Source organism: Octopus bimaculoides, chromosome 22 (genome assembly GCF_046866305.1).
Source record: "Octopus bimaculoides isolate indiv1 chromosome 22, ASM4686630v1, whole genome shotgun sequence".
NCBI classification, from domain to species: Eukaryota; Metazoa; Mollusca; class Cephalopoda; order Octopoda; family Octopodidae; genus Octopus; species Octopus bimaculoides.
In genome coordinates this window covers 33,780,066-33,805,065 of record NC_142949.1, presented here as the reverse complement: position 1 = coordinate 33,805,065, position 25,000 = coordinate 33,780,066, and the positions used below count along the sequence as shown (strand labels likewise).

At 35.1% G+C, this 25,000-nt stretch overlaps 1 protein-coding gene across 1 annotated transcript in view; it reads right to left on the bottom strand.

Moving 5' to 3' along the window:
* LOC106879696 (protein unc-13 homolog B) overlaps positions 1 to 25,000 on the bottom strand; it is a gene marked incomplete in the record, with an annotated part of 200,335 nt that overhangs the window by 125,754 nt on the left and 49,581 nt on the right. Inside the window, 3 exon segments of the mRNA XM_089339545.1 lie at positions 5,348 to 5,412; positions 6,371 to 6,563; positions 15,911 to 15,943. Coding sequence (XP_089195671.1) covers positions 5,348 to 5,412; positions 6,371 to 6,563; positions 15,911 to 15,943 — 291 coding nt within the window.

The window sequence follows — 25,000 nt, the reverse complement described above, 5'->3', positions numbered from 1 at the left end:
TGCTTACTCGGTTTTCTTCTCTCTAAAACAAAAGTTAAAAAAAAAAGAAAATAAAATATTAAAAAAAAAGAAAGAAAAAACAAAAGAAACAGAAAGGAGCTATGAAATAATTAAAATAGTTTTAAAGTATTCTTGGAAAATAAGATAAAATTTCAAAAAAAAAAATCTTTGCATGTATGAGACATTTTTAAATATATTTAAATGTTATGTGGCTATCTTTGAGTTCTATTTGCTGACAAACGTGGGTGGGAAGCTCTCGTTACAAACAAAAAGGAACAAGAAAAAAATTGAGTTTTAAGAATTTTTTTTTTTTTTAATGAAAACAGAGATAACAATTTCCTGCATCATTTGATTAGCTATGTGAGTAATTACTGTTAATAATTAGCGTGTTTCAGCAACCCAACTTGAAGGTCTTGGTGTCTCAACATGTTTCTTAGGAAAGTCTTCGATTGTTAAACTGACTTTGTATCTTTACTTTTTTAACTTTTTACCTTTCACTTGTTTCACTCATTAGACTGTGGCCATGCTGGGGCACTGCCTTCAAAAGAGAGAGAGAGAGGTAGAAGAGAGAGAGGTAGAAGTAGACAGAGAAATGTAAAGAGAGAGCGGTAGGAGAGAAGAGGGAGAGAGAAGTAGAGGGAGAGAGAAGTAGAGGGAGAGAGAAGTAGAGGAAGAGAGAAGTAGAGGGAGAGAGAAGTAGAGGAAGAGAGAAAGGTAGAGGGAGAGAAAGAGGAAGAGTAAAGAGAGAAAGGTAAAGAGGAGGTAGAGGGAGAAAGACAGGTAAAGGGAGAAAGAGAAGTAGAAGTAGAGGAAGAGAGTGGGTAGTGAGAGGAATGGGAGAGAGATAGGTAGATGGGGACTATCAGGAAGGTATAGACAGAGAGAGAGAGAGGAAAGAGATAGAGAAAGAAAGAGAGAGGAAAGAGATAGAGAAAGAGAGAGAGGTACCACAAAAACAGCATCCATAACTTTATCTTCGCCATTAATGACACAAACATGTTGCACGCTGCCTCGTTAGGTAATTTGCTTCAGCCATAAAACGAGACTGCAGCTTCTACAGGGAAATAAATAAATCCAGGAGAGATGAAGGCAAAGAACATTCTCCCTGCAGTGGGGATCTTAACTGGTTAGGGAACCCTGCTGAACCACTGCCAATTTTCTGTTATCTAAGCACAAAGCGAACAGAATGAGATGCAGCCATTCACAACAGCGGCTAACAAGCAGCAATTAGGACATCAGGAATTCTCAAATCAGCCAGCATGTCAAATATCTTCACCACACAGAAACCATCTCGTATTATTATGTGGAGGCACAATGGCCCAGTGGTTAGGGCAGTGGACTCGCGGTCATAGGATTGCGGTTTCGATTCCCAGACCGGGCATTGTGAGTGTTTATGAGCGAAAACACATAAAGGCTCCACGAGGCTCTGGCAGGGGATGGTGGCGAACCCTACTGTATTCTTTTACCACAACTTTCACTCACTCTTTCTTCCTGTTTCTGTTGTGCCTGTATTTCAAAGGGCTAGCCTTGTCACACACTGTGTCACGCTGAATATACCCGAGAACTACATTAAGGGTACACATGTCTGTAGAGTGCTCAACCCCTTGCACGTTAATTTCACGAGCAGGCTGTTCCGTTGATTAGAGAAGAATGGCCTTGACATTGGAATTGTAGATGCAGAGTTTTGATTTGAGGGAGATGTCTTTGGAGTATGCAATACATATATATATATATATATATATACATACAATTAAACCTTGGGAGAGGCATTATGCCGGTAATAAACACACGCACTGGTTCAGTCCTTTATTAATTTATATAGTTTTTTGTTAAATTATTTCATTGCACTCTTGCAATCTCTTCAGTAACTTGTCTCTCCACTTCCATTTATTACCGGCATAATGCCTCTCCCAAGGTTTAATTGTATTTCCTTCAACACATGTATCCACATCAAGAATCTTGCACACGAAATACACATACGAAATATATATATATGTATATATATATATATATATATATATATATATATATATATATGACATATATAATACACACAATTGTCAAGGACTGCCCAAAGTGCTGACATGTCATTGTCAAGGGAATGGACCTGATGAAAAGTAACAGATGTCAAGAAACAGATCAGACATTGAAGCTGCAAAGATTGATTTGCACTTACTCATCCCCTGTCAACTTTTCCCCATGATAAACATCCCTGGCTCTTCTACACCACCCTTGGCCCGAACAGCCATCTCAGGCACTGGCACCCTTCAAACCCATCAGGATGAAGAGGCTCAACCATTCACCACAGATTAACTGCTCAGATACAAGTTCACTTCACACCACTACTGTTAATATTACATGTATTATGCAAAAACACTCTGCATGCTGTGATAGTCAATAAAACAGAAACTGAAATTTCAAATTTCATTCTTTCTGTGTAACCTGGCACCAAATGATACATGGACTTGTGCTGGTCTGTAGCTCAATGATTAGGGACCCTTGCCATAAAGCATTTTGTCTGACATTCCAACAACTCTGCCAATCCACCGTCAAATGGTAATTTCAATATTTCTTTGACTACCCGATATACATCCTATAAAACAATTTCACTAAATGAAGCATCTCGACGATCGTAATCATTTGTTTGTCTCCTTCCACACATCACATGCAACTAAGTCAATATTAGCTCTCTCTCTCTCTCTATCTCTCTCTCTCTCTCTCTCTCTTTCTTGCTGTCACACCTGATTATCTAGCATGGTTACATGCCCGATAAAGCTTTTAGAAATTTTATTTTACAGATTGGTAAATACATTTCCATCGCAGAACTCAAAGGAACTTTGCTTCCCCACTTCACTCCTTAGAGACATTGACAATAGCTGCCATAAAGCACCAGAACATTTGCTTTGATGTTTCCCCAAATTAGCAGTAAATTCTTCTTCTGCAATAATGGTATATCTTTGTCAAGTAATGTTTTGCATATTCCTCACTTAGCGCCTCATTACACTGGTTCATGCCTGCTATTTATCAGATAATCCTCACATCAATAACCAAAACGTTATTATTATTTTAACATTGATATTATAATTATAATCATCATCATTATTATTATTATTATTATTATTATTATTATTATTATTATTATTATTATTATTATTATTATTATTATTATTACTACTACTACTACTACTACTACTATTACTTTTAAAGGCAGTGAGCTGGCCAAATCATTGCAAAACAGGAAAAAAATGCCTTTGCAATAATTATCCTGGATTGTAAGGTAGTGAGCTGGCAGAATGGTTAGCACACCTGGCAAAATGTGTAGCGACATTTCATCCATCTTTATGTCATGGGTTCAAATTCCATCAAGATCAACTTTGCCATTTTTTTTAATCCTTTCAGAGCCCGTAAAATAAGTACCAGTGAAACACTGAGGTTGATGTAACCAGCTAGCCATGACCCAACAAATTTCAGGCCTTGTAGAAAGGATTATTATTATTATTATTATTAAATCAAAATTAAAAGAAGAGTGCCATTTGTTATCTAGTGAACAATATTTCGACATCTCACGTGCCTTCAACTGGTTCAAAAAATAAATTATTATTACATAGCAGACTCAGCAAATTCATTGCAAGGAAGGAATATTAGGTGTTTAAAATGATGAGGTGATTAATATAAATAATAAATGATAACTATTCCTTCCAACCACAGGCACAAGGCATGCAATTTTTCAGTGGGAGGGCACTAGTTGTTTTACACCAACCCCAATATTTAACTGGTACTTATTTTATTGACCCCAAAAAGGATGAAACGCAAAGTTGATCTCGGTGGAATATCTGAACTCAGAACATAAAGATGGATGGCTGTTGAGGCTATAATAGAAAACACTTGCCCAAGGTGCCATGCAGCAGGACTGAACCTGGAATCACGTAGTTGGGAAGCAAACTTTTTATCATACAGCCATGATGGAATATCATAATGATTATTATTACTATTATCAATGATTATTATCATTATCAGGATTGTTATTGGGATTATCATGGTCACGGTGCCAATAAATATTTAATGAAAGACAAACAGGAAAACACAAATAAAACCGAGAGTTAAGGGACAAAAGCTTCTTCTTGTTTTCCTTTCCTTCACCCTTTTGTTTTTTTTTTTTTAAATATGATTATTTCCTTTCAAGAGAAGACATGTTGTTGCCTCTATGCTTATTATTGAACATATGTCAGACATATAAGGACCTGTCACTCTGTGTTGAATGTTGCTAAGAACTTCAGTGACAGCTAACGGGTTCTTGTCAGTAAAAATTACTGAAATTATCCGTCAAATCCACAATAGGATTAAAAAATGGTCATAGCAGCTTGAAAGAACATGTTTATTGTGTCTCATTATAAATTAATTATATTGAAAGAACAAACAAAAAACAAGAAAGAAACAATGAAAAAAAAGCTGGCCATACAGACTCCAAATCGTTTTTATATAATTGAATAAAGAAATTAAACACAAAAAAAATCTCTGTGTACAGTTTTTATAAAGCGAAATAAATTGACAAATAAAAGTAAAAATATTATGCAATGCGAGTTAATGAGTGAAATTATTTATTAAAAATGATATTAATTTATTTGCATATTGTTAACTTTTAATATATCATATTAAAAAAAATAATTAATTTTTTTCCCCCGTTGTGTGCACAATAATCTAGATTAATTTTGCAAATGTGTACTTTATACAAATAATAAAAATTTTTGGCAGTAATATATATACTGTTTTAAAATTACAAACAATATCTCATCGTTAGTGTATTCATTATTTTACATAATTATACAAAGAATCATCAGTTATTTGCTATAAACATGCATATATAATGTTTATATATATGTATATGTGTATATGTATGTATGAATATATATTTACGTGTATGTCTATGTGTACACACACATATGTATGTATATATGTATCTGCATATCTATTTATCTATCTATTTATCAATCTCTCTCTCTCTCTATATACATATATATATATATATATATATATATATATATATATATATACACACAAATAATATATACACACATATACATATATTAATAGTTATCGTCAAGGTAACATATCCAGTACTGTTGCTGTAGTCTCCTTTAGAGAGATTTAGAAATATTAATATATATATGGCAAAAAAAAATGAAATAACTGAAATGAATACATAAATACATCAAACATTTGATATCCAAACAAATTGCAGGAAAATAATTTGCCCCTGGGATACCTGCTAAACATCATTTATATAGAATTTTACAGTTATTTCAATTCATAAAATTAATTGTTTAATTGTTGACGAATCATAACTCACCCTCCATTAGCATGACGAGCCCACCATTTCTCCCTTGAATCTCCATTCAGACCATCTACCTCGGGCTGTAAAAAAAAAAAACAAAGAATTAATAATTGTAATTTAAAAAGGAAAATGATTATAATTATTTAACTATTTTAATAAGCTTTCTCAGTGTGATTACACTGTGTAAAACAATTTTTGTCCTCGGGTAGCAACTGTTATTTCTTATTTGCTTACCCCTAACAATTATGAAAAATGGCAAATATTTCCTTCAAACTTTGAATTTGTTACATTTATTCAAACCCCAAAGTAAACAATCACGTCATTCAAAGTCTTGAAGCTATGAGACAATGCAAGCTTAATTCAAAACAATGTGTCTGTGTCTGTTTTGGCAAGGTTTTTACAGCTGGATGCGCTTTCAAATGCCAGCCACCCAAGAAAGGGAACTGAATGCTTTTTATGTAGCATCAGCACAATCAAGGTCAGTTTTGGCATGGTTCTTACAGCTGGATGCCCTTCCACATGCCAACCACTTCACAGTATGGACTGGATGCCCAAATATTTCACCTTATTTTATGTTCAAACTGGATATCATCATTGTTTAATGTCCACCTTCCAATGCTGGCATGGGTTAGAGGGTTTGACAGGAGCTGGCCAGGTAGAAGACTACACCAGACTTCTGTGTCTGTTTTGGCATAGTTTTTTTGGCTGGATGCCCTTCCTAACACCAACCACCCCACAGAAAGGACAGTGCTTTTTACGTGGCACCAGCACAGGTGAGGTCAGTTTTGGTATGGTTTTTTTAACTGTATGCCTTTCCAAATGCCAGCACAGGTGTGGTCAGTTTTGGCATGGTTTTTTTATGCATTTGGATGCCCTTCCTAACACCAATCTCCCTACCTCCACCCAGAATGGGCCGAGTGCTTTATATGTGGCATCTTATGCAAGTAAATGACAGAAAAAAGGGATAAAGAAGGATTAAAATAAATAATTAATAAAAAAGAAGCAATAAAACCCCCAAAACACAATACAAATACTTACGTCTCCTAGCTGACTGCACACTTTTTGGATTGCATCGATCCAACGATTGCGAGCTGGTGAAGGCAGTTCTGTGCGTTTTTCTGTTTCTTTCTCTTCATAAGGTAAATCAGTTGGAGGAGGAGCAGCAGCATCACTGTAGTCTTGTGTACTCTGTCGGCTGACATCTGCTGAAGAAATTCGGCTATTCACAGGACTGCAAAAGTAAGAAGGCGAAAATTAAAAAGAGACATCGTAATACAAGACGGGACATTTTGCGGCCTTATGTTTCGGAAGCAGTCATGGGCCAAACAGCAAACCGTGGGGCATCCCAAACTGCATCTTTGTGTCTTTTACTTGTTTCAGTCATTCAGCTGCAGCTATGCTGGGGCACCGCCTTGATGCCTAACAAATATTGATTTCAAATTTTGGCACAAGGTCAGCAATTTCAGGGGGTGGGGGTGGGGGTGGGGGGACAAACAAATTTTGAAGAAAATTAGCCAGAACCAGAATTGATCACGAAATAGAAGGCACAGGGACCAGTTATTCCTGTGTGCACATGTAAAAGTAATGCAAAATTTCTTCTGATTTATCATCATCTTCATTGTTATTATTATCATTATTATTTTTCATTATTATTATCATTATCGTATTTTCCATTATCATTATTATTAGGGTGGTGAGGTGGCAGAATCGTTAGCACACCAGGCAAAATGCTTAGTGGCATTTCAACTGTCTTTACATCTTGAGTTCAAATTCTACCATGGTCAACTTTGCCTTTCATCCTTTTGGGGTCAATAAAATAAGTACCAGTTGACTGGAGTCAATGTAATTGACTGGTTCCCATCCCCTAAAATTTCAAGTCTTGAGCCTATAGTTGAAAGGGCTACAATTATCATTATCATTACTATCATTATCATTACTATTGTTATTATGATTCAAAGTCAGTTTTCCATGCTGGCATGGGTTAAATGGTTTCGTTGGAGCTAGCAAGCCAGGGAGCTGCACCAGGTCCCAACTGTCTGTCTTGGTATGGCTTCTATGACTGGACGTCCTTCCTAAACACCAACCACTTTACAGAGTGTACTGGGTGCTTTATACATGGCACCAGTACAGGTGTTTTTAACATGGCACCAGCACATTTGTCAAAGTAAGGACATAAAAAAAAAACATTATTTCCCACCCCCCAGGGACTGTGATCCCTTGCGACGCCACTTGCCTTAGGTTAAACCATGTCAGTCTCAGTATCAACCAGCTACATCTCTTTATTGTTACCAACACAACAAAATATTCTCAGTTGTCAAATATCATTCGTATCTTTGGCAAATCTGTGATTTCTTTGTATTTTTTTTTTTTGCTTTTTATAATTAATTTCCCTTTTTTAATTACATGTCATCTACTAAAAAACTCGTTGAAACCACCTTATCTTGGTCATTAAACTTGCACAGCCAATAAATTATGCACATTTCATTGCTTGTCAGATGTCCCAAAGCCTTCGCTCATTTTAATCATATTTTTGTTTTCTTAAAGAAAAAAACAAAGAAAAAATAATTTCATATTCATATTTTCCCTGGGAGCTTTGGTTCTATATTTTTTTTATGGGCACAGGTATGATTGTGTAGTTAAGAAGTTTGTTTCCCAACCATGTGGTCGTAAGTTCAATCCCACTAAGCTCCACTGTAGGCTAGTGTCTTCTACTGTAGTCCCAGGCCAACCAATGCCTTGTGAGTGAATTTGATAGATGGAAACTGTGGAAGCCTATCGTACATATATATATACATAAAACAGGTAGGATATATGAGCCAGTCAACAACCATTCATCTATCCACCTTCTTCACACACTATTCCTAAGAGGGTAGAATCCTCAGGCTCCTCTAAAGCAACTGTCATTAGACTTCCTGACCAGGTTACCTAGAATGAGGGATATAATCCAATAAATTCACCCTCGGTCTACTCCTAAGTTTTCTGCTGATTAGCATGACATGAAGAATCTGCTTTGCGATTATTTCCTGTGACATTCTAATCACATGCCCATAGTACCAAAGCTGTGACCTCTCAATGTGGAGAAGGAACAGCTCAAATCTGAAGAGACTCCCTGATCTCCAAGCAACACAGTCTGTTGAGTAATGTTACTCCAGAGGTTGTCTACAGGAACCCCCTTTTGGCCACTTGTAGAAACAGGCATCTAACACTTGCAGACGACTGATGTTACTAGGTTCATCAGAAGATGATCTCTAGCAGGCACTGAATGGATTCACTGCCAATTGCAGCAAAGCAGGTTGAGGCAATGACAAGAACAACATTATTCATCAAGTCCCTTCAAGTGGTAGGGCACGACTTTGAGGGAAGTATGGTCACTATTTCTAGCAGGCCACACAACCATGTAGAGGGACACTTGTTGGCTCCTTGTAATAAAGTTTTAATCTGTGGTTAAATGCATTCAGAATTCAGAGACCTTATTTGTCAGCATCTTACGAGTTCTGTCTGTATATAAAGTAGTATTTATAGATTTATATCTACAAGTGTACATGCACACCTCACCCTCACCACACACACACACACACATGAAGACACACAAATACACAAACACACATTCTTTGGAGAAAATGTGAAAATCTTTGATACACAAGACTACTGTATTTTATCTATAGCACCGTTAATTTTTTTTTATGTTTCAATTTTTTTTTTTACATTGTAAAGAAAAAGAAACATTAAATCACTATTTCACTTCATGTAGGCGAAAGTTAAGTAATTGTTGTATATTTATTTATTTATTTATTTTTTGAACGAAGGAGGGGGTGGGGCTGGGAATTTATTCTTTTAATATTTTTGTTTTTCTATTTCATTCAGGTCTACGAGTGGGAGTAAAAGAGCGAGAGAGTGTGTGTGTGTGTGTGTGCACATTTATTTTCAAAAACTAACATCAGTGGAATGGTAAATGCCTAACTAATTGATTCTGGTTTATGTATGTAGTTATAGAATAGCCATTGTAGCTAGGAACATAAATAAAAGAAGAAAATGAAAAGAAAGAGAGAAGGAAAGAAAAACCTTTATCTGTTCAGCGTTTTCTATGAAGTTATTTATCTAAAAGTTCATTCCAACATCTCACTGTGCTTAAAATCAATGAATTGAAGGACAATGATAAGCAGAAGATTTAGAGCGTTCTTAAAGATATGCTTCTTCCACACATCACTAATATTCAGACCCAAATATTTGTTGCTATTGTATGCATTGCAGTTAAAAGAAAAGCAAGAAGCATAACCCAATGAATCAATACCACTGTTTATATATGTATATATATATTTATTTACTTATTTATTTACTTATTTTTAGTATCAGAAAATTTTGTATTTTCATGAACCGTTTTTTTTTTTTCGGAGTGGTGGTGGTGGTGGGAGGGGGGCAGGGATGAGATACGATACACCGAGAAATATACTACTTGAAACGAAAAGAAAAACAAAAGAACTCTCAACCCCCATCCCACCCCATTCATCACCTACCCCACACACACTTCCTAAGCAAAATAAATTTCAAGGTTAATGTATTAAAGAGGAAACATTTTGGAAACGCATTATAGAAAAAGACCAGCTCTTTACCATTAATAGATGCAATTGAACGCACTTCATTTTTTCAATGTTTGAAATTTTGGAAGCCCCACAAGACCAAAACGGATAAAACAAAAAGTTAGAAAGGTAACAATAATAAGAATAATGGTTTCAAATTTTGCCCCAAGGGCAGCAGTTTTGGGGGAGGGGGTTGAGTCAATTGCACCAAACACAGTATTTCATTGGTACTTGTTTTATCAACCCCGAAAGGATGAAAGTCAAAATCAACCTCAGTGGAATTTGAACTCAGAACATAGCAACGGGCGAAACGCCATGGAGCATTTCGTCCAGCGTGCTAACAATTCTGCCAGCTTGCTGCTTTAATAATGATAGTAATAATAATAATGATAATAATAATAATAATAACGATAATAATAATAATGATAATGATAATAATAATAATAATAATGATAATGATAATAATAATAATAATGATAATGATAATAATAATAATAATAATAATGATAATGATAATAATAATAATAATGATAATAATAATAATGATAATGATAATAATAATAATAATAATAATAATGGAAATAATAATGGAAATAATAATAATAATGATAATGATAATGATAATAATAATAATAATAATAATGATAATAATAATAATGATAATAATGATAATGATAATAATGATAATAATAATAATAATAATAATAATAATGATAATAATAATAATAATAATAATAATAATCCTTTCTGCTATAGGCACAATGCCTTAAATTTGGGGGAGGGGACTCATCAATTGCATTGACCCCAGTGTTCAACTGGTACTCGTTCTATTGACCCCGAAAGAATGAAAGGCAAAGTTGACCTCAACGGTATTTGAACTCAGAACGTAGCGGCAGGCGAAATACCACTAAACATTTTGTTCAGTGCACTAAAAATTCTGTCAGCTTGCCACTTTAATAATAATAATAATAATAATAATCCTTTCTACTCAAGGCACAAGGCCTGAAATTTTGGGAGTGAGGGCCAGTCAGTTAGATCGACCCAGTACGCAACTGGTGCTTAATTTATCGACCTTGGAAGGCGAGATGGCTGAGTTTCTTTTGAGTGTTGGGCCTCATGGAGGTAAAGTGGCTAAGTACCTTTCGAATGTTGGGCCTCACGGAGGCAATGACCAAGACCTCTGGCATTATGTCGTGCTTGAGAAGAAGACCCATCAAGCCGAGCAAAATCCCAGTCATGGCAGATACCGGTGTCATGTAAATGGCACCCATGTTGGTGGCACATAAAATCACCTATTACACTCTCAGAGTGGTTGGCGTTAGGAAGAGCAGCCAGCCGTGGAAAACCATGCCAAATCAGACTGGATCATGGTGCAGCCTTCCTGCATGCCAGCCCGGTCAAACCATCCAACCGATTCCAGCATGAACAACAGATGCTAAATGATGATGATGATGATGATGTCGATGGTGTCATAATGAGGATCTAATTAAATACTTTGCAATTAAAAAAAGTAGGAGAAAACAGTTCAAATATTAATAAAGCAGAATTATACAAAAATAAACATTACTTTCCATCTTACTGCTAGTTTTGTTTCATTTTGAAAAATAAAAATTTAATCTATGGGTTATTCCAATTTATATTTTGAATCCCTTACATATGGGGGGTACCACAATCTTTTAAGTGCTTAAGGCCTCAATGGGGCTCAACCTGGCCCTGCCAATGACTTATGATCTATGGCAGACTTCACGGTCTATCTGCAGACAAGATGTTGTTCTGTTACACGTAATTCATTCTATCTTTACAACCACCATGTTCTACAGCAGACTTTTCCTCCTTTCTTCAGACATTATGGTGGTTCCATTATACATTCTTCATTCTATCTTCCGACAACACATTTAACTCACTCGAATGTGCGATGCCTATTTTAAAAATCAATATTGGCATCACCATTATTATTGTTATGGACCAATGGAGCAATGTAAAATTTTAGTATATTCTTAGTAAATTGAATCTCTAAGCATAACTTTCAAGTCCTTATTGAACTACAAAGCAACTTCTATACAGCTACTCAACATGCTAGAAACAGCAACCAATTCTCTTCCAATCACCCTCTGCTCCAGCTATCTGAAAGGAAGGCTATAATGTATTCTCTGAAATTCAAAAAAGCCAGGGTGATCATGGTTGGAATGGCTTTCATTTGAAGTTGCTCCGTCTGATCTGAACTGGCACTCAATATGCCAGAATTAGCTACCAATTCTTCCTAAAATCACCCTTGCCCCTGCTATCTGAAAAGAAAGGTACAGTATCGTCTCTATAATGCAAAAAGTCAAGATGGTCATGGCTGGAATGGCTTCCAATGTAAGTTGCAACTTCTGAATGAAGTGGTACTAAACGACAATAATACTGCACCAATATTCTTGGAAAGGCATGCTTGCCACAACTGGCAAGTTCTCCTTCCTTTTCATATCAAAAGTGTGATCCAAACACAGGAAACTATTCTCACATACTTTCATGGTAGACATAGCCTCCTAAAGTTGAATTTCAATCCTTTGACTCTTGTACAATTTTCTCTGCTGAAGTCAAAAGATGAGGTGGCCATCATGGGAATGTCTGCTTGATCATGGCAGGTTTGGGGAAAATCACTACTACTACTACTACTACTACTACTGCTGCTGGCCTAAAAGAAGTTTCTACACAGTTGCTTGACCTGCTAGAAATAGCAAACTGCAAGTGGATAAGAATCTGAAGCAGTGCAGCATCCTGCTGACAAAAATATTGATTCTGTCATTATTTTTATGTCCATTTTTTCCATGCTGGCATGAGTTAGATGAGATTGCTTTTGAGGCAGTATTTTACAGCAGGATGCACTTCCTGATACCAAAACTTTACAAATGAATAGGTACACGACTTACATTATAGTTTTAGCCTTAAGCAGTTTTTTCATGTGGTGAGCATTTTCAAATATCAATACAGGTGAACGGATTTCTTCACCTTGAGGTAGAGGCTTTCATACCGGTTCTGTGGACTTTCTAGAGAGTAGCTGACGTGTGAATGAGTGCAGAAACAAATGTTGCGATCTACTATTTAAGCCTGCCATCGTCCATTTTTGTGTTATCTTATTCTTACAAACACACACACATAATGAGGGCATAAAAGCTGGACAGGCAGTTCTTTATAACATTTTACAAGTTACATAAACACACACACACACACATACATACACACACACAAACAAACACATACATACATAATTAATCAGAAAGCAGAAAGATAGTCAATGGTAGTTCTTCACAAAAAGATAGATATTCAGACCTAAATGTAAGTAAAAATACAATTGAGAATAAAGAGGGGGAAAAAAAAAAAAAAACTCAATTTTATTTTTGCTTATGTAACTTCTGAATATCTGTCTTTCTGTGAAGGACTAACAATGAACTATCTTTCTGCTTTATGATTAATTATATATATATATATATATATATATATATATATATATTTATATATATATATATATACACATACATACGTACATATGTATATACATATATCTTTACTTATATGTTTGTATATATATCTTTACATATTTTTCTATATATGTGTGTGTGTGGGTGTAACTTACTTGCAAATGGCCTGGGGCCATAAATAACTGCCAGTCTAACTTTTATTTTATCTATATTTTCCTTAGTTCGACTGGTGTATTTCCTACAAACAGCTCCTGTTTAGTTGGTTTATGTCTCCCACGGACAGAACGCTGGAGTTTAGGAATTTCATCTGGTCTGAGCACTAATCCGGTCCATATCTATTCTAAGCCATTTGATGCAGTCTTACCCACTGTCATCATCATCATCATCATCATCATCATCATCTAACGTCCATTCTTCAAAATAGCAAGGGTTGGATGGTTTGACTGAAGCTGGCCAACTACAGAGCTGTCTAGGTTCCATTTGTTCGTTTTTAGCATGGCTTTCGTAGCTGGATGCCTTTCCTAATGTCAACCACTTTACAGAGTGTACTGGCTGCTCTTACATAGCACCAGGATGGGTGCTTTTCCATGGCACCAGCACAAGTGTTTTGTGTATGTATATGTTCATTTCTAATGGTGGTGGTGGTGGTGGTTGGGGAGAGGGGGAGAAGGAGAGATGTTTCTGTGTATGAGAGTATCTGTTTTCGTGTTTGCATATTCTTACTAAATACGTGCAAATTTCTTTGTGGTGGTGGTGGGGGTGGGTGGGTGGAATTATGTAAAAAGGGAAGTAAGTCAATAGGTGAACCTGAGTCAATAAATTAAATTTCAAACAAAATTCTCAGCAGGTGTTCAAATAAATAACTGATTAAAAAATATTGGAAAATCAGTGTTCCACCATGGTCCCACTCAAAGATTGAAACCAGACCTGTAAAGGAATTAAATGACTGTGTAGTGTACTCAATAAATAAGTGGTATTTCATTTCACAAGATCTGTTGTCAATAAGGAATATTGTCTCTAAAACTACCTTAACAGTGATGCTCTAGCATGGCCACAGTCCAATGACTGAAACCAGTAAAAGAATTACTGCTACTTCGTTTATCTTTTCTAGCTGGCAACAAGCAACTCCAACTCTGAAAATAACTAATTTCTACTGATTCACCATGCCAAATACAAAATGAAGCAGATCATTTTTTTGCATGTCTGAGCAAGGCATTATTAAATAAAACAAGAGCAATTGAAAAGAAAAAAAAGTATTAGAATTTAACAAAAAATTACTAAATTTCAAGAGAAGGCAAAGAGAAAACTGCATAAAATATTTCAATATATATATATACAGGCAAATATGCACATGTATACACGTAAATACGCAGACACACACACACTAATATAAAGATCTATATATGCGTATATATGAGTGTGTGTGTATCTATCTATCTATCTATATATATATATATATATACACATACATACATACATGTGTAAGTATATCTACATACATACACACATACATATAGACATCACACACAGGGCATCACAAAAATTTGAACCTCATAGAAGAAACACAAGATGTTGTTTCAAGATGTTATTCCACCACATCTTCATACTAGTGCGAGTACTTTCTTTAAATAAAACCTACTGGACGCTAGTGACTGTAAAGTCATGGGATCAATTCCCAGGCTGACTAGTGCAGCATGTCATGTCTTTGGTACAAGGTACTCCATCTTACATTGCTCCATATCATTTAGCCGAAAATGTGTACTGGCCACATGAGTGATCATAAGGCTGAGGGGTTTGATCCTGCAATAGGCTAGTCATCTGTCCAGGGGCTGGTTTATAATATAAGTCAGAAGTTTCCTCCCATCACAGCCTTTTCTGCAGCACAGACCAATTATATATATATATAAAATTTATTAATAAGGGTAGAAATTGATATTAATCAATTAAAACCAGTGGTCTAGCATATTAAAAAAATCCGAAGATTAAAATTATATTACATACAAAAATAAGAGGAATGACCAGCAAAAGTGGACTCCTATCTGCTAGAAATAGATGCCGAATCATCTAACCACAAAAAATATGTTCTCAGTAAAAATTTAGCGACACAACAGACTGTAAAAGGGCAAGACAAATGAAAAAATACTAAATAAAAAAACGATTCGAGGTTAGATGATTCGGCATCTATTTCTAGCATATAGGAGTCCACTTTTGCTGGTCATTCCTCTTATTTTTGTGTGTATATATATATATATATATATATATATATATATATATATGTATGTATATATACACATACATATGCACACTACATTTACATACATGAAACAAATATATATATATATATCTATGGCAAACAAACAGATAAATAAATTTAAAAAAACTAAATGAATAAATAAAGCATATAAATTGATACAGCATTACCAAAGAACATCAGCAACTAAACAGAATTTCAAATGCAAAATGTTTTAATAGTTTAAAAAGGTAGAAGAATTAAGCATCTAGCATTCTCTATAGTTAGAGTCAAATACACATTAACGAACCTGTTATAATCATCAGCTTCGTCATTGGAACAACTGGAAAGTAAGAAATTAGACAAATTGTTGAAATGAATCAACATGCAAAGAAATTATTTTGTCTTTTTTTTTTCTGTAGTGGTTGGTCTTCCCTGTAAGAAACACTTGGAAATTGGTAAATGAAACGGAAAGGGCCATGTATTCATTTTGGTGTGGTTCTCTGTATTATGTGTATGTGAGAGGGGTGAGACAGAGGTGGAGGGGCATAGAGACAGAAGCAAACATTGAGCGTTAATTAAAATCTAAATGTTTGAAAGTTATAGCTAAGAACAGCGAAACCCTGAAGTGTGTACATACACAGGTGTGTGTGTATGTATCTGTGTGAGAGTGTGTTTGTGTGTGTGTTTGAGAGAGAAAGAGAGAAGACTGTGTTTGTGTATGATAGAGAGATAGACTATATGCAAGTGTGCTGAGAGAGAGAGAGAAAGAGACTCTGGTGTGTGCGTGTGTGTGTGTGTGTGTGTGTGTGTGTGAGTAAGAGAAAAAGAAAGACAGAGCTAAAAGAGTGGGTAAGGGAAAAAGAGAATCTGAACTCAAATGCTTGAAATTAAAAATCAAACAACAGCAAATGACTGAAATTATTTTTAATAAAAATAGCAAGACCTAACCTTTTCAAAATTCCACTTACATCTATGCTGTGCTTGGAATATACATTGCCCCCCTTCCCCCAGCATATGACTGGTACCTTAGTTTACCAACCACAGAGGGATGAAAAGCAAAGTTGACCTCAACAGAAGTTGAACAAAAAGATGTACAAATATGTGTGTGTGTGTGTGTGTGTGTGTGTGTGTGTGTGTGTGTGTGTGTGTGTGTGATTATTCTGTTTATTTCAAGATTTCTTGCCAATAGAGAAAGAGCTGGTTTTAACATTAACAACAGGGTATTTTTTTTGTATGTATGTATGTATATGTGTAGATTTGTATGTTTTGCTTTATGTATGTATTCTCATGCATATAGCTGCATATCAAGACATGCTTATATATATTTAAATTATAAACTTCTGGAAAGTTTTACAGATATGTGACAGTTGGCGGGACAGTTTGATGCACAAGCAGTCAGCTGCAACACATTCCCATCTGTGTAGACTGGGGTAATGGGAAATGACGTGCCTTGCTAAAAAAAACAACAATGCACTACTTGATCCAAGGATTGAACTTATGGCATTATGATCATGACCCAAACACATTAATCACAATGTTACAGACTTTCACCACATACATAATATGGATACACATATATGTATCTATGAATATATGTATATATATATAGGAAAATGAAGAATAAGGCAGAATGCTAAACTGGAAGCATATTTTAATAAAGATTTCTAACCAGCTTTCATTGCGAAGCAAAATTTCCAAGAAGGAGAATGAAAATGTTTTTTACAAAAAAGTACAAAATGAAGAAAATATATAAAAAAAATAATATATAAAAAAGTAAATATACCAATACATTATATTGTCTTTAAGCTTTTAAAGTTCAATGGTAATTCATGTAGATAATGGTTGGAAAAATAAGGATGCATGAGAATTGAGTTGTGTTAGGTTTAAAAAAAGGAGCTAAAAGTTTGTGTTAAGCAGGAAGTGTGGTGTCAAAACAGGAAGTGTATGTAAGGAGACACATCAAAAAAGATTTGTCTCCCCTTACACACACTTCCTGTTTTGACACCACACATCTAGATTTGTCTCTCCTTACAGACACTTCCTGTTTTGACACCACACTTCCTGCTTAACACAAACTTTTAGCTCCTTTTTTTAAACCTAACACAACTCAATTCTCATGCATCCTTATTTTTCCAACCATTATCTACATGGATTACCATTGAACTTTAAAAGCTCAAAGACAATATAATGTATTGGTATATTTATTTTTTTATATATTATTTTTTTTATATATTATTTTCTTCATTTTGTACTTCTTTGTAAAAAAACATTTTCATTCTCCCTCTTCTTGAAAATTTGGTATGCAAAGAAAGCCGGTTAGGAAATCTTTATTAAAATATGCTTCCAGTTTAGCATTCTGCCTTATTATTATTTTTCATTTTCCTATTATTTCTCCACATGCGGTTAACACAACCCCACTATTTACTGACTTATATATATATGTATATATATATATATATATATATATATATATATATGTGAATATTTATACATGGATACAGACACACAGATACAAAGGCATGAAATTGTATCGATCTTTTGGACATTGACTGATGAGGGATTAACTATGAATTTTCTTTTTATGTTTTTGAAAAAATTTTTTTGTTGTGTTTTTGTTAAATTTTTTAAATACACACGCACACATCAATATACGCATATATATCTTAGTCTATTACTGCATTGACCATACTATTAGACGTTATTATACACTGCTGATCACAATGCCCTTCCTTGCATTGCTGTAGCTTTCAAATGATACTACCCATATGTACACATACACACAAAATATATATGTGTGTATGTGTCTGTGTGTGTGTGTATATATATACACACACACACACACACACACACACACACACACACACACACACACGATATATATGATATAAACATGCAGATATAAGGAAAATGTGTAAAAATTGATTAAAGAAACTTCATGCAATATAAGAAAATTCGCATTCTTTGCACATGCTTTTGTTTTCATTAGACTTTAAATAAAGAACAGAAAAAACATTGATGCAGAGACAGAATATGAAATCCATATATATGTATGTGTATATATGATGTATATGAAAATTTGTTGGCTAGTGAGGATTGGAGAAATCAATATGTAGAGAACTGGCAAATGATCACGGCTGTGACCAAACAAATGAAGCTGATGCTGTCAGTTTTGTTTTGCATGCTTGCAATGAATTCACGACGGAATTTACAGATGACGGAACATGATTTCGAAGAAGCGGCATTGATTTCTTCATCTCTATCACAAGATATAGCAATGAAAATTGCTGATAAGTGCTTAATATGACGAATAAAAACAAAAATATAGAAAATAAGGAAGGAAGTATATGCTAACCAAATATTACACAATTATGGGGAAGCAGAGGATGTGAAGACGTTGGTTGACAGTAAACAAACCAAAACGGTTTCAAATAGAAGTCATGGCTGTGTAGTTAAGACGTTTGGTGGGTTCAAGACCTTATGGTTCTAGGTTCAAGCCCAATGCCCAGCAGCTTGAGTAAATGGGTTCTGCTATAGCCTTGGGTTGATCAAATGTCTTGTGAGTAGAAAGTTTTGGTAAGCTGAATCTGTACGGAATCTTATCAAAGATGTGTATATGAATACATGCAAACACACACACATACATACATACAAACATACATATATATATATATATATATATATATATATATCATCATCATCATTTATATACAGCAGGTTTCTTTCAGTTTCCATCTACCATGTGGCAGGCTTCTTTCAGTTTCCATCTCCCAAATCCACTCACAAGGCTTTGGTTGGCCTGGTACTAGAATTGAAGACACTTGGCCAAGGTGCCACGTAGTGGGTCTGAAACCCAGAACTATGTGGTTGGGAAGCAAGCTTAAACTTCTTAACCACACAGCCATGCCTGTGCCTATAAAAGATTCAGAATTTCATTGAGTCGAAGGGGACACCTGGGATAGAACCGGGGACATCATGATCTGCAGTAGAATGCTCTACCGCTCAGCTATACCTCACATACTATGATGGGTTTCTCATTGTTATTGTCTGCCTAATTCAGCCGTCATCAAGCTTGACTTAACAGTTACATAATAACAAGAACCATAACTTTCTTCTCAACTATCAACAGCCAAACCAGAGAATGAGTAATGATAACAACAACACCAATAAAAACAACAACAACGACAATGACTTAGTAGCAAAATTTCTGCAACACTGAAATACTAAATAGAAGTCACGGTACATTAGATAATCACTCAATAAAATTTTAAAGCTAGACTAGATAATCATCGTCAAGTTCAAGGTCAATTTGGTTTTCAGACTTCCAGGAACATACTAGAAGAGAATGATTAAAAGCCAAGCAAGCATTCATTTTCATTGCGCTTTCCTAAATTAAATTAAATTATCTTCAAATACTCTTAACATTCGGGAAATTCTTTCTTCTGTAATCTGGATAAAACTCAGTGTGAAGACTGCCGAAAACCAATTCTGCCCGAGACTAGTTACGAGATAACGAATTTCAAATAAGGCAGATAACAGACTAATATTCTAATATTGCCGTCAATAAATCAAAACAATTGATAGTTTTACCAGAAGCATCTTCAGAGATTTATATATGCATTCAGTTTGGCAGTGTGGTTAAGAATTCACAGCACAACTGTGTGCTTTCTGGTTCAGTTCCACTGCCCAACACCTTGGAAAAGTATCTTTTACTATAGCCTAGGGCTGACCAAAGCCTTCTAAGTGGACTAGGAAGACAGAAAATAAAAGAAACAGATCACACACACACACACACACACGCATATATATATATATATGCGTGTGTGTGTGTGTGTGAGAAAAACTTAGTTCAAGTACTAAACCATAAAAACAACAACAAGTCTGCTTGATCAGATCTGAAACCAAAGAATTAACCGATAAACAGACAAACAAACAAACAAACAACCAAACAACAACCAAACACTAAACTGTTTCTATGAATAAAAAGAAAAATCCAGAAAACACAACCATTTCAAAGCTGTCTGGGAATTTCTGCCGTCATCACTAAATCACAACACAAAAAATTGCCACCAAAACAACAGCTGAGAAGCTTTTTTTCAAATAGCAAAGAACAATAACTATTTGAATTTCAATGTGTCCTGTCAACTGATTCTGTACAGTATTTATAATCTTGATCCTGAGGCTATTTGATCAGTTTATCTGTCTTAACCCCTTAACATTTCATATTTCTTTGTTGAATGTAATGTTTATTTATTCACATTGTTTTGAATTAATCTTGTGTTATTTCGTAGCATCGAAATTTCAAAGATCTGATTGCTTATTTCCAGAATGACATTGTAGGGTATGTATGAGAAGTTGAATCCGGCTGGTTCAGATATACAAGAGGATTATTTGGGCTGGGTATGGCTAGTTTACATGCAAAAAGGTTAAAGCAAAAGCGAAACGAATCAAAGGCGTTAAGCAAGGTTTTTTACTTTTTTTTCTTTTTCTCCCCCGCCCCCAACTTTCATTCATTATGCAAAAGTCTCAATGAGCCTAAACTGCTCGACAGCTTAACTTTTGAACTTTTTAAAAATATTGTATAATATTCTTAATTAATCTTTATTATTCCAGTTTTCGAAATGCTTTGCATATCTTTCAAAGAAGATAATTTATTCTTGGGTAGAATTTTTTTTTGTTTTTTAATAGAATTATTTATGGAAATGCAATTTTCTGATATAATCTTCTATCCATAAAATATGTGAAAAACAAACAAACAAACAAACAAAATACTGGCACAGGCATAGCTATGTGGTAAGAAGCTTGCTCCCCAACCACAAGATTTCGGGTTCAGTCCCACTGCATGGCACCTTAGGCAAGTGTCTTCTTCTATAGCCTTGGGCCAACCAAAGCTTTGTGAGTGGATTTGATAGACAGAAACTGAAAGAAGCCTATCATATATATACATGTGTGTGTGTGTGTGTGTGTGTGTGTGTGTGTGTGTGTGTGTGTGTGTGTGTGTGTGTGTGTGTATATATATATATATATACAGGATGCGATGGGTAAATTGTCGCCATTTTATATTTTTAATTTTGCACATGTGCATTGTTTGTTTTTGATTTTGTTGACTACACAGTATAGTAGGGTCAGTTGGGCACCACTTGTGAGAAAACCAGCACCCTGAAGCAATTCACTCTGCCAGAAATTTGGAAACAACATGCTGTACTGCTTCACATTCATGCCGGAAGCCCCAATACAAGCATTTCAGAGTGTTTGGGTGTCAATTTGAGAATAGTGCAATCTGAGGACATGCACCAAGAGTGATAAAAATTAAACATCCAGTCAACAGCATGGTGTTTGGAGTGATCACTAGTGATGGTGACGTTATGCCTCCATTCATCTTCCCACATGGTCTCTGATTCAACACGGAGGCCTACATCAAATGTCTGGAGGACGTAGTGCTGCCCTGGGTCAAGAAGGTGGCTGTTAGAAGATCCTGTGTCTGGCAACAAGACTATGCATATTGGTTTCCTTCCATACCATCGACTATTTTTATACAAATTTTCAATATAATCTGTCTTCATCTCATCCATCCATCTTCTCCACCCTTTATTCCTGGGAGGGTCATGGGGGTAGAGTCCTTAGGCACCTCCTCCACAGGGTCCCATCAAAAGCAACCATACATTACACTTTCCTGCTGAATTCCTATGCATGACCAAACAAGACTATGAATAAATTCAAATTACGACAAACGTAAATAAACAAACGAAGTTTGCTTTTAGAAGCATTGAGATGTCTTTTAGAAAGTTAAAGAAGTGATTTTAAATTCTCAATCACAGAATAATGCTAATAATATAGCCTGAACAAGATAAACTACCCCTATTTTGCAGAGAAAAGTGTACTGCAAAATAGGGGTAGTTTATCCTGTTCAGGCTATATTATTAGCATTATTCTGTGATTGAGAATTTAAAATCACTTCTTTAACTTTCTAAAAGACATGAATATTATTCAACCAGCCTTTTCTTGGTCAAGCCTTAGGTCAAGGTTGAATGGCTGTCTGCATGATATAGTATTATAATTTAGTGAAAAGAGAGATTTAACATTAAAGGAAATGGGGTGGACTGTTATCAATTAGTAATTAAAATTTTGAAATTATTATTGTTTCTATCATTTCATAAATTTCAGCTTCTGGAACAAAGTTTGGATGAAACCAGTTTTCAAACGCCACGGCAAATGTCCATGATTTACATTTGTTCGCCAATGAACTGAGATAGAGTAATTTTTATTTAGTTCCCTCATTACACATGGATTAAGACCAAAGCCCCTATTAATTAATAATGGCTTCAGAAAACAGTCACTTAATGCATTACATCATTATAACAAAGAGACTTGATCATCAGACGGTTTGAATCCATTAACCATTTTACACTGTTCTTGGTATAAATAAATATTCTCTTTGGGATTTTCATCCAAAGCAGTCTGATTTGATTAGCATTAAGTATTTGGTTTAAAGAACAGGAACTCTAGTGATCAATTATTCCTAACTAGCTCTAGCACAAATTCTTCAGCAGTTGTCTTATTGTTTCATTACTTTTTACTGTAGAAAGCTTTGACTTTTAAAATTCTCAAGGCAACCCTGACAGCCTGAAAATCCAAGTTGTAATTGATTAGATGTTAGATTTGGGATGGTGGTTTGATTAAAAATCCTTGCTGCTTTTTATTGTGTAGTAAAGCTGTCTACAAGCAATCCTTTTTAAAGTTTCGTCTTTCATTCAAAATAATAAAGCGCTTTTTTTTCTTCCTCTCCCCACTCCTCATTATTTACATAATGCTATTGCATATGTATGACGTATGCTTTGAACTTATTGAAGATTCTGCCTTATAACTATATCTTTGGTTTTTTTTTGCTATATATCTTTTTATATACGGTTTCACTATATCTTTGTCTTTCATTGTTAAAACGATTTCTTTGTTTGCATTGAACTGTTTCGAATTTCTATCGAACCCCCCACCCCGCTCTTGAAACTTAACTTAACATTTTAATTTTGATTTTTAGAGATTTTGGTTTCCTTATCTGTTTTTTGTTTTTTTTTTTGTAAATTTTTGGTTTTGACATGCGAAACTCTATTATTCAATCTCAGAATTATTTAACAAACATAAAATACATAAACAAATAAATGGAACTTATGTGTTACTATAGAGTGTAGTGTGTCTCATTATTGTAGAAGAGAAATAAAGGAAAATAAATCACCGAAATGGAAATGACAGAACAACAAATTGGTATCTCTGGATGATAAATCATCATCAACAACATTTAACATCCGCTTTCCATGCTGACATGGGTTGGACAACTTGACAGGAACTGGCAAGGCCAGGAGCCACACCGGGTTCCATAGACTGTTTTGGCTTGGTTTCTACAGCTGGATGCCTTTCCTAATGTCAACCACTCTACAGAGCGTACTGGGTGCTTTTTATGTGGCACCAGCACCAGTGTTTTTTATGTGGCACTAGCACCAGTGCTTTTTATGTGGCACCAGCATCAGTGCTTTTTACATGGCAACAGCACCAGTGCTTTTAATGTGGCACCAGCACCACTGCCTTTTACATGGCACCAGCATTAGTGCCTTTTATGCGGCACCATCACCAATGATTTTTATGTAGTCCCAGCACCAGTGCTTTTTATGTGGCACCGGCACCAGTGTTTATTACGTATTTATAGATGATAAATCATCAACAACATTTAACATCCACTTTCCATGCTGGCATGGGTTGGCAGGAACACGTTGACAGAAACTGGCAAGGACAGGAGCCATGTAAACCCACATACATACATACATACATACACATGCAGGGGCATACACAAGTGATGGACTTCCACTACAGTTCCCATCAGCCAAATTTCACTCACAAGGCAATATTAGACAATGTGAAGCTATAGCAGAAAACACTTGCTCAAAGTGCAGCAGCACCACCATGGCATCACAAGACCCCAAAAAAGCAAAAAAAAAAAAAAACACATGGTTGCAAATTGAACTTCTTAATCAGAAAACTATGCAGGTGCCAGCTTGTTGTAACCAAATAAATCAAAGTCGCCAGAAGTAAATATTTATCCGACTACATGGCATCCTCAATGCAAAAATGTAAATATAATTCTGAGAATTTACTTGCAGCTGTTCAATTACAGAAAAATAATGGAATAATGAAGAATTATGGCCAGAACAATATCTAAAAGTCTTGAAGAACATGAAATTGTAAAGAAGCCAATTATATATAAATTTAAAATGTTTTTTTTTTTACTTATTTCAATCATTATCCCAGGACTTCTTTTCTTTTTTTTAAAACCGGGTATTCATCTCTTTTTGCTGAACATCTAAGTTACAGGGATGAGAACAAACCAACATCAGTTGCCTAGCAGTAGTGG